The 11689-nt window shown below is 39.5% G+C and overlaps 1 protein-coding gene across 6 annotated transcripts in view; it reads right to left on the bottom strand.

The window, feature by feature from the left end:
- Positions 1-273: 273 nt before the first annotated feature.
- LOC129764698 (sodium- and chloride-dependent neutral and basic amino acid transporter B(0+)) overlaps positions 274-11689 on the bottom strand; it is a 294398-nt gene continuing 282982 nt past the window's right edge. For all 6 annotated transcript variants that reach the window (XM_055764056.1, XM_055764060.1, XM_055764059.1 and 3 more), the window contains 6 exons: positions 6542-6773; positions 3557-3714; positions 3414-3457; positions 3254-3346; positions 2920-3186; positions 274-2858 (listed from right to left, as the gene is read on the bottom strand). In XM_055764056.1, coding sequence (XP_055620031.1) covers positions 1391-2858; positions 2920-3186; positions 3254-3346; positions 3414-3457; positions 3557-3714; positions 6542-6773 — 2262 coding nt within the window. In that variant the 3' untranslated portion in view covers positions 274-1390. The remainder of the gene's footprint in view (positions 2859-2919; positions 3187-3253; positions 3347-3413; positions 3458-3556; positions 3715-6541; positions 6774-11689) is intronic.

The following is an 11689-nucleotide window of genomic DNA, read 5'->3' as shown; positions in this document are numbered from 1 at the left end:
TTTTTCCAGTTTTTTTTTCTAAATTTTTCCAGCGTTTTCAAAAATTTGGCCAAATCGGAATGATTATTGTTAATATTTTCTTAATCGTGCGAAAAATATTTTCAGGCCTCAACATTTTCAATATATTGAAACTTTTCCTTGACAGAGTCGGTTTCTTCTATTCAGATTAAAAAAAACGAGTGTTATTCCAATCAATTTGCCGATATGTGCCAAAGGATGTGATATTATCCATTATTCATAATTTTGCATAAATAATTTGTAATAAGACTTTATTCATCTCTGATATTTACACTGTCAAAAGCTCTAGTTCAATCAGCTTACTTTGGATAGATTTTTTTAAAGATTCATGACTACCAACGTCACCTAGATTACTAAATCGTTTTAAATCCCATATTAGGCATTGTGTTTTGTTTTTGTCCTTTTTTTTATAACAGTGAAGAGCGAACAAATATTTGGTCATCTTTCAATCAGTCATATGCACTAAATGAAAACTCAGGGAATGTATGTTTCCTCAGTATAACTACGAACCATATTAACAAGTACTATTTACCAACGTATTACAACAGCGATCAAATATTTAAGACCACCGGGAAGTACAATCACCGTTTGTTAAACTAAATCGATAATCACCCTGTGGAGCGATAGTAAAACATCACATTATAATTGACAGCTGGGAGCATTTAATTGAGAACAGTATATTCTTCCGTTTCATGTTCATCATGCCTTTCTTAGTGTAAATTTAATTATTCTTGGCATTGGCACTTTATTTTAGAGCAGTTTCCCACCGGAATTTCTTCCCTTGGAAAAACAATCATACAAGAAACAGTTTTTCGGAATGTTTATACCAGCTCAAAAAGTTAATACTATGATTTATGTTCTTTCTTTTCCATACCTTTCGAAAAAGAAGCACTATTCGGTGTGTGTGTGTGTGTGTGTGTGTGTGAATGTGTGTGTGTGTGTGTGTGTTTCCACTAACAGGCTAGTGTCTAATCGGGAACAGAAATACTATTATTCCCGTAGACCTACAAATTAGGGTAAATTGCCTACAATCCCTCGAAGTTATTATCCTACATATTCATAACAAATTGTACATGCAAAAAGAAAGAATAACGAATGGATGCTCTTGAACATTTGATCACGACTGTAGAGGAATAATATCTAAAAATTACACGTAATTAGTTTCGTTTTTGGGTTCAATTGATATAATAAATAAGATTGGCATTTCTCGCGCATTTCAACGATCCCTTTCTTTAAATTATCTCTAAACTATGTCAGGCTCTTACCACGACGCTCCAACCATTAACTAATATGTACAGAATTTAAACAATTGATTACGATTTCCTAAGAACCGGAGGGGACGAAAAGCTCTGCTTGAAATTGAGCCACAGTTTTAAAGCTCGGTGGAATATTCCTCGGAGTTCATAGAGAATTTCCGCCAGCAGATATGATCGGGCTGACCGTTACTGATGTAGATATCACGGTTATAGCCATTTTCCGGGAAAGGATTCGCGGATTGAGCATTCAACTGATTCAGTTGCTTCTGTTTCTGCGGAAGGTGGTTTTGTTGGCTAGATATGTGATGTATCGGTGCCGGCGGAGCCAAGTGATGATTCGGTTTGCCATTTTGTTCCGTTTTAGCCAGAGGGTTCCTGAGGACCTGAGGTCCCCGGTAGGCGTTGTCATCGGCCATTATTTCGATCCGAGAAGTGTAACTGTTGTCCGAGGTTTTCCTCGAGCTAATCAGCCCCGCTTGGCTTCGTTCGCTCGGAGTTCGTTTATCCGCGTGGGAAGACTTCCTTGAGCTGGCGGAAGTTCGCGGTGATTTGTCCTGACTGGAGTCCACACTGTAAGCGGAATGTTGCTGTCTATATTGCGGATACTTATCTACGCTCATGTCCTCCTCGATGGCTGAATCTCCAAATACCGATCCGCTGTAATTCGGTGAATTGCTTCCTGCAGTGGAGAGGTTTCTGTTTGAAGAACCATATTTGTTCGAGTGAGAGTACTGGCCTTTTTTGATAGAGTTGGTGTAATCCTTTGTGCCACGCCGCCTCAACGTGAAGTCTCTTTCTCCGGTGTCTTCGCATACGGACTTCCATTGCTTCCAAGCATGACGCACCAGAGGATCCGCTGGTCCCCAGTCTTTGGATGGTTTCGTTGCACCGTGGATCATACTGAAAATATTGTAGTCCACTTGCTTGCTGATCTCAACACAAGCCAGCAACATTATGACACCCAAGCTGAACACTATCGGTAGCCACTTGGGGAAGAAGTCGATCAGCAGATCATTATCATAATAAGTGATTGACCACCAGGATAGGATCGCTATCAATAGTACCGGAATGATGCCCCAAATGAACAGCCACGCCTTCAGCACCGGCCGTCCCAGCGAAAACTCCAAATCGGTGTACAAATTTTTCGACCCATACACCCAAATGATCAAAATGATTTCGAAAATCATCGCGCAAACGATCAGTGATCCCACGATCCGTGTGTCCAGGATGCGGGGGAAGATGTAGTTCGGGCACAATAGTCCAGCTATTGCGACAACTAGCCCCGCCAGACACACGGTGTAGTTTGGGTGCTTTCGGATGATTCGCGTCGAGGTGTAAACGTAGATCGTGACCGAGACAATCGACGAGATGAAAAGCAGTGCGAAGGAAAGCGCTGGAATCAATCGCTGCAGAACTGGTTCCGGTTCGTGAACCGTCACCGCTCGGTCATAGATGGCTGTCAGCGTGATCAGCTCCGGATACAGAAGGTGGGGATCGTCAGCGTTATTGTGGAACTGGAATACGTAGAATATGACGGCGATCGTTGTTATAAGAATGTTGAAGAATATGTAGACAAACGATGTTCTGTAAGGCACCAAAACGAGTTAGATTTTTTGTTGTTTTGCTATCAATTTCAATATTATACTTAATGGCATCTCCTTTGTACAGAAACTTTCCGGTAATGACCGGTAGGGCTCCGATACCGATGTTGAGAGAGTAGATAACCTGCACGAGCGCGTTGAACCATACCGTACTGTCCGCGAATGATTCCGGATAGAATGGCCAAATCTCGGGTATATAGTCCTCATTGATGGCTTTCGTCACTTCCCAGCCGGTCTCAAAAATCAACAGAATCAAGGCAAGGAACCCAAACAGATAAATTGACCGTCTGTTGATCTTTCCGCTGTGTGTGCTGTAACGTGAACGTAAAGCTTACTTTTAGTACAACCACAAATGTTTGTCAACAATCCAAGACTTACCACACCATCGAAATGACCCACAAAAGTATCAAACTTAACGACAGCAGTCCAAAGTAAAGTGAATTCCGCCAAACCGGACGTAGAAACGTTAATCTGTTTGAAAAAAAACCCAAAATGCTTATGAAATTAGAACCACTTGCGTATGCAAAGATTTGCTTACTTCAAACATTCCTGTCCGCTGTTTGGTTCTACATCGTAACCGTTCTGAAAGTAGTAGAGCGTGCATGAGCAAAAATAGGAAACACAGTTGAGTTAAAACAGAGTTGGAGCAAAAAAAATCATTTACGACGCAGGATGACTCACATGAATGGACTGCTGGTTGATAATGACTGCCTTATTACACTCTCTAAATGGCACAGATTTGAATGATAACATTCCGACGTAAAGCAGAGCAATCACCGATTGCATCGAGGTCCAGATCGCTGCCAGCCAGGACGCGATTCGACCGACCAAACTTGCGCCTGAAATGGTAAAAGGTAAAGAAAGTTATTAATCTTTAATGTGTTTTTTTCACGAATTTCTGCAACGAGAACGAGATAATATAAAAATGATAAATTGCAATATTGTTTCTTGCTGCTTTTTTTCTCATTAGATCGAATGGAAGAAAAGTACTTAAGCTTGAGCTGATATACAGCGACTTAAACTCGAATTCCTACACCCCCATGTAGATCTTTTTTTACTACTACTACTGAAAATCGAAAACAAATTTTCGCAACATTCTATTTAGATAATCATTTCAAAGCATAAACCGTCAGCTTTTAAAATATTTTACGAACATTTTTTTTTATTTCAAGTGTGTACATTAGGGTGGCAATGGAAGTATGGGAAAAATTTCATCATCAAATTTCAAAATCCGACCATGTACATTTTGTTTATTGGCCCAAAAAAATTATCTGTGCCAAATTTCAGCTCAATCGGACATGATTTAGGGGTGCCTCAAAGCACTTAAAGTCTTGATTTTTTCATCCTCCTAAATCTTCCAAGGGGGGAGCAAAGGAAATTTAGAAAATCGATTTTTTTTTCGATGCCAAATGACTTAAAAATGCATGAAATTTTGGCCGAAAATCGACCTTTTGCGACTTACCCTGAGAGGAAATGAAGGTATGGAAAAATCATCGAATGCATTATTACTTCCGCGTTAGTGAAGTGTCGAACATAATAATGAGTTTTCAGGCAGACTGAGCACTTTTCAAATGAAAAATCATTAATGAAAATTAACTTCGAATACACTTCACGGTGGAAACGGAATAAACGTATCCGCGATGACAACGGTACGGTGTCGATATCTGGATACGAGATTAGTTTCCCTCTAAACTTATCATTATAATACCAAATTATCTTCAGATGAAATTTTTGTATGAGATTATTATATCACATGAAGAAAACAAAGTTTTCCACTCACATTAAATACCAGTTTGATACGAAGAAGTTAATTTTCATTAATGATTTTTTATTTGAACAGTGCTCATTCTGCCTGAAAACTCATTATTATCTTGGACACTTCACTAACTCGTAAAACGTAGTTCAATGGCGTGCCGTTTATTTCGTTTCCACCGTGAAGTGTATTCGAGAATCAGGCCCACACTACGAATACACTTCACGGTGGAAACGGTATGAAACGCATTCGCGATGACAACGGTACGGTGTCGATACCTGGTTGCGAGATTAGTTTCCCACTAAATTTATCTTTATAATATCAAATTATCTTCAGATAAAATTTTTGTATGAGATTATTATATCATATGAAGAAAACAAAGTTTTCCACTCACATTGAATACCAGTTTGATACGAAGAAGTTAATTTTCATTAATGATTTTTTATTAGAACAGTGCTCATTCTGCCTGAAAACTCATCATTATCTTCGACACTTCACTAACTCGTAAAACGTAGTTCAAGTGCGTGCCGTTTATTTCGTTTCCACCGTGAAGTGTATTCGAGAATCAGGCCCAGTATTTTCCCATTCCTCCGAACAATTGTGTTGGGGATCTAGATTAAGAGCCAATCGGCCTGATTCTGGAATACACTACGAATACACTTCACGGTGGAAACGGTATGAAACGCATTCGCGATGACAACAGTACGGTGTCGACATCTGCATGCGTGATTAGTTTCCCACTAAGGGCCTGATTCTCAAATACACTTCGAATACACTTCACGGTGGAAACGGAATGAAACGTATCTGCGATAACAACGATACGGTGTCGACATCTGGATACGAGATTAGTTTCCCACTAAACTCATCATTATAATCAAGACGGGTCTATGGTACTAGGTGAGGCCGTTTCGTCACTAAGTTGGTTAGGGGAGCGGTATATGAAAACAGCACGAAAAAAAGTAGAAGGGGAATTATTTGTTTGTAGCGTGAAAGAGACAGACTGATCACGAGCGAGCTTCGACAATAGCGTATTGTGTTTTGTTTACAAACAAAACATAGTAGACTTCCAAGATGGCTGAAGAGTGGTTTTAGCAAGTTGGCCCACCTTAGTATATACTTCTAGACGCCTTGATTATAATATCAAATCATCTTCAGATGAAATGAGATTATAATATCACATGAAGAAAACAAAGATTTTTCATTTGAAAAGTGCTCATTTTGCCTGAAAACTCATTACTATCTTCGACACTTCACTAACTCGTAAAACGTAGTTCAATGGCGTTCATTTCGATTCCACCGTGAAGTGTATTCGAGAATCAGGCCCTAAATTTATCATAATAAAATCAAATTATCTTCAGATTAAATTTTTGTATAAGATTATTATATCACACGAAGAAAACAAAGTTTTCCACTCACCTTGAATACCAGTTTGATATGAAGAGGTTAATTTTCATTAATGATTTTTTATTTGAAAAGTGCTCATTCTGCCTGAAAACTTATCATTATTTTCGACACTTCACTAACTCGTAAAACGTAGTTCAATGGCGTGCCGTTTATTTCGTTTCCACCGTGAAGTGTATTCGAGAATCAGGCCCAATGTCATTTGGAGAAAAACTTTCTTCCCGCATAAATCCACCTACATTCATTTTTGGGGGTATGTACCCTAGATAAACTTTTCGTCCCCTACCATCTTGTGTGACGTTTTCTGGTATATGGGCAGCACGTAATATATTTCGGTGAACTAGAACTGTCCTTGTATTTACGTATGCGCCCCCACAAACAACAAATATAAGCATGCCAAGGCACACTGGTGGCGGCCTCATTTCATATCTCATCTTGGCTCGATTTCAAATAATTATAATTATGCTACGAATATAATTCCACCTCTCTACCCGCTACATAATAGCACTTACCCTTGAGGAAGGGCGCCGCGCGCCACATATGCGCCGATCCCTGGCCGAGGAACTGACCCATGGATATCTCCAGCAGCACAACCGGCAGGCCGACCAGGAGCAGTAGTATCACGTAGGGCACGAGGAAGGCCGATCCGTGCAGCTGCAGCTCGCGTGGGAAGCGGGACACATTGGCGTAGGTCAGGTTCAGGCAGAGGCATAACACAACGCCGCGGAATATTGATGATCTTGACTGCAAATGATATGAGACGGGGAAAGAGAGAAATGGCTGCCATTAATGAGGGAATCTTGATAATGTGAGCGAAAGGGAAAAAATTGTTCCAATTTTTAACACTCCTATACTCGCGCATTGGTCTGTCAGACCGAGAAATCAATAAATCGTTCATTTCTCAGAATATATCAACACTACGACTTTGCGATTCTCTCTAGCTTCGTTATTTGTCGTTCGTCATCGTTTAGCGTGTCGCATGTGTTGGTGCAAAGGGGACGTGTGCCACTTTTTTAACACTTTCGGTCTGACACACCGACGCGAGTATAGGAGTAACTTTTTTGAACAAGTGCCTTTTTTCATATTATAGAATATTGTTGAACGAAATGTATAAATTAATGTTAGTGGCGTGGAATATCTTATGCATATAATGCATAAGATCATTACCGGACTATTATTATTTGATTTCAGTCCCTTTTGTAACTGGATTGAACGGATCCATATATTAACTATTCGTCGTTAGATTCATACGTTCAAAAGCAAAATATGAATGTTTGACTTTCGTATAGTTATTCGCTAAATGTAATGGTCATACATATACACACTTGTGAGAGAATTTCACTTGTGGAATAATTGTAAACAGTAAACTATAAACTAATCGGTGGCTTATGCAAATTTTTTACAGTTACAGTTTCGGGGATATTTTTTTATAATGGACAATATCGACAAGAAAACAAGAAAAGGTAAAGGAAGTTCCTAGAAATCCTTTTATATCATCTTTTCGTGTCCCATATAAAAAAGGCATTAATTCTTAGTTTACCAAGAATACAGAGACAAAGAATATTAGAAATATGCAAACTTTATATTCCAGAACCTTTATCATCTGGTAATTATCTAGAAGGTCGTTATACATTCTTCTCTTTGATAAAAGACCCGAAAAATACGCAACAACTGCATGAAATGTAAAAAATATGTTTGTTTCGAACATGCAATTATGCTATGTTCTGATTCTTACTCCAATAAAACCACAATCGATTAATACGTTTTTATGTTATTTTTTTAGCTCTTTATACTTCCATGAATTATATTCAGTTGCTTACTTTTATTTTATAACAGTGAAAAATTCGAATTTCGTTATTTGTGTTGGAGTATCAAAAATTACTCTGTTTTGAGGAGGCTGAATTAGATGACTATTAAAACATAATAAAGATGAAAAAACATATTTTTTGGAGTTTTTTCATACAATCATACCCTCTCCTTCAAATAAATGCCAATAAAGCCTGAAAAATACACAATGGCAACATTACAGAGAAGTTCAATTTTCGGTCTGTGACACCGTGCGCGAGTATAAAGGGTGTGTCACATCAAATTGCATCACAGAAAAAGCGCTGTAGAAATTTAATTTTTAGGAATTATATCTTCAGCTTTCGCTTATGATCAGATAAGAGTGTATAGATCACGTTGGCCATGCTTCACTGTCAATTTTTTGTAAATTTGGAAAAATGTCGTCGAACGAAAAAGAGCGTCGTGAATTAATCCTGTGCACTCATTTCGAGAATACGGAGTTGTCACATCGGGACATCGGTAAGATGCTGGGAATCGTCCAATCCACGGTCAGCAGAGTACTAAAACGATACTTCGAGAACCTAACCATCGACCGGAAGATGAAGAACGGCAAAAATGGATGCTCCGTCAGTGAAAAAGATCACAAGCGCGTAGTTAAGCAGTTTAGATGTGATCCGAGAAGTTCGGTCCGGGATGTCGCCAATAACCTGAATTTGTCAAGTTCATTCGTCCAGCGGACCAAGCAGCGGGAGGGCCTGCGTACATACAAGGTTCAGAAGGCTCCTAACCGCGACGAAAGGCAAAACATGGTGGGGAAGACGCGAGCCCGGAAGCTGTACACCGAAATGCTGACGGAAGCCGCATTGCCTGGTAATGGACGACGAAACCTACGTCAAAGCGGACTTTCGTCAGCTGCCGGGCCTGTTGTTCTTCTCCGCAGAGGACAAATTCAGCGTTCCGGAGGAGATTCGCAAGCAGAAACTATCCAAGTTTGCCAAAAAGTACATGGTGTGGCAAGCGATCTGCTCTTGCGGAACGCGGAGCGCCCCCTTCGTGATGACCGGCACGGTAAACGGGCAAGTTTACCTTAAGGAGTGCCTACAGAAGCGCTTACTACCACTATTGAAGCAGCACGAGGGCCCGACCATCTTCTGGGCGGATCTCGCTTCGTGCCACTATTCAAAGGACGTGTTGGAGTGGTACGAAGCCAACGGGGTCACCTTTGTGCCAAAGGAAATGAACCCGCCCAACGCGCCGGAGCCTCGCCCAATAGAGAAATATGAAACAGGCCCTCCGGAAGAACCCAAAAGTTGTCAAATCGGAGGCGGACTTCAAGAGAAAATGGATTTCTGTTCAAAAAAACTACAACCTGACGTTGTACAGAACCTTATGGACGGGGTAAAGAGGAAGGTGCGAGCATACGGGCTTGGGCTCGAAGTATGAATAAAAAGAAAATGCCAAAAGTTGTTTAATAGTTTTTATTTTACTGTCTAAAATTTTCAAAAGGATCGGTCTACTGGGCGAATTTCTACAGCGTTTTTTCCGTGATGCAATTTGATGTGACACACCCTTTACGTGTTATGATTTTGCACGCGAGTACAGGAGGGTTAATAGGACACCAAACAATATTTCATCGTTACGTAATAGCTAAGAGCGGTTTGATTTCAGGTGCACCGGACTTGCGCAAATGTAGGTCTGTCGGCAGTTGCCATTATCAGATTTGCAAGCTGTCAGGAAGAGAAGGATTAATCTGTGTGAATTGATGTTCTCGTTCATAGAACTAAACCAGCTTTCCTACGGGAAGAAGTGCCCGAGTCTAGCGTGCAGTTTAAATTTATTAAGTATTGCGATAACCAACCAGTAGAATGTCCGTCGGGGCACAATATTTTACTGTTAATCGCTCGGGGACTGGTAGGACTTTGGATTTACCCTAGTAAGTGGCTCAGCACTTCGAAATAGGTAGGTGGAGAAATTTACCACAACAAAAACCGGTGGTCACAAATGTAGGTCAACCATCGGGGGAACGAAGCTTGTTCTTGAAGTAATTTTATACCGGCGTCACGCCAGGTGGAATTCAACACCAAGGCGAAATTTGATTTGTCCAGACGACGTCGCGTTGACAGTTCATCTCCATTCATATTGTGTGGACTTGTTCTTTTCAAACATCACCCTTTTCATTCATTGAAACGTTTACAAGATTCCTGTCAGACTAGAGTTGAACAGAAAAATAATGTGCTAAGATAATATGTACTGCCATGTGATATGATACGTAATCATTTATGAGTGCTACAAGTGTTATGAGGGTGCGATATGTGGAAACATGGTTATGACATACCAGTTGAACAATATCATCGACTGGAGAAGTATGACAAACCCACAGTTTATATCATATTAGGCAATTGAAAAGGCTTCTACTATTTTTAGGTAAATTTTTAAATTTCTTTACATCTTTATTTCAGAGATTTTCAGCCTTCTGAGCTGGTAAATTTTTGTAATTTTTTTCCCTAAATAGTTCCGTGAGGTATATGTAAAATGAACTTATTTCTAACAATAATTGATATGGAACACATATAAGCTGTTCAAACTGTTTTTTCATTACTAATACACTTAAGTTGCTTTTTATTTCTACACAGATTTCGGAATTTACGCGGGTTTTTCAAGCGAATTTAGAAATTTACGGATCGCAAAGGGGACAAAGTTATATGATATTGTTATTGTAGTGCCCGGTTCTCAAGCTGGGCAGGATTCATTGCTCGCCCATCGCTCTCACATCTTCGAACCTGGGTATGAAGCCTTTTACTTTCCGATGGGACGGTCGCACCAAAAGCGAACCAAAATGTACTGATAATGTTGGTAATCAAAGCAAAGTGGTCGACAGTTTATTTAACGGCTATGCCACTATGTCCAACCCAGCAAACATTGAATCGTATAAGCAGCGTATATACAGCAGTATATATCCCAAATTGTGGGTGGTATATGATGCACCTGACTGGCATATACATACAAAAGGGAAGGCGCTTGCGAATCTTTTTGGATGAATACACGACATATATGCACTTTATACGAATATCATACGAATATACGATTTACTGCAGACATACAAAAACAAAACAAATGGCGAAAAATAGTTAACATCAAATGTAATTATAACATCACGAATTGATATTTGTATATATGAGAATATTTAAGTTTCTAAAAATATAATTTATCAATTGGCTTTTCGTGGGAGTAGGATAGAAATGTTTGAAACGAATGGAATAGGTGGTTACGGAAATTGCCCCGATGGAATTCGAACTCCGGTTGTTTGGGTTATAGAGCTGCAGCTATCTCGCACGTTTATATATATATATATATATATATATATATATATATATATATATATATATATATATATATATATAAATGGATTTCTGTCTGTCTGTCTGATTTTTATGGACTCGAAAACTACTGAATTGGTCTGTAGAGGTTTTTGGGGCCGGTTAAGGTTTTCGTGGTAGTTTGAGACCCCTCCCCTCTTTCTAAGGTTGCCATACAAATGGAACACAAATTTCTACATTACTCGGGAATTAATCAAGCAAATGAAACGAAATTTGGCATATGGACGTTTTAGGGTGCAATAAATGATTCTATGGTGGTTAGATTCTCCACCCCCCTCTCTAAGGGGGGGCTGCCATACAAATGAAACACAAATTTGTGCATTACTCGAGAATTAATCAAGCAAATGAAACCAAATTGGGCATATTGAGGTATTAAGATGCAATAAATGTTTCTATGGTGGTTACACACTCCACCCCCTCTCTAAGAGGGGGCTGCCATACAAATGAAACACAAATTTCTGCATTACTCGAGAATTATTCAAGCAAATGAAACCAAAT

The sequence above is a fragment of the Toxorhynchites rutilus genome, chromosome 2 (genome assembly GCF_029784135.1).
Source record: "Toxorhynchites rutilus septentrionalis strain SRP chromosome 2, ASM2978413v1, whole genome shotgun sequence".
NCBI classification, from domain to species: Eukaryota; Metazoa; Arthropoda; class Insecta; order Diptera; family Culicidae; genus Toxorhynchites; species Toxorhynchites rutilus.
Note: the sequence above shows the minus strand (reverse complement) of the source record. Positions and strands in the feature narration are given on the sequence as shown.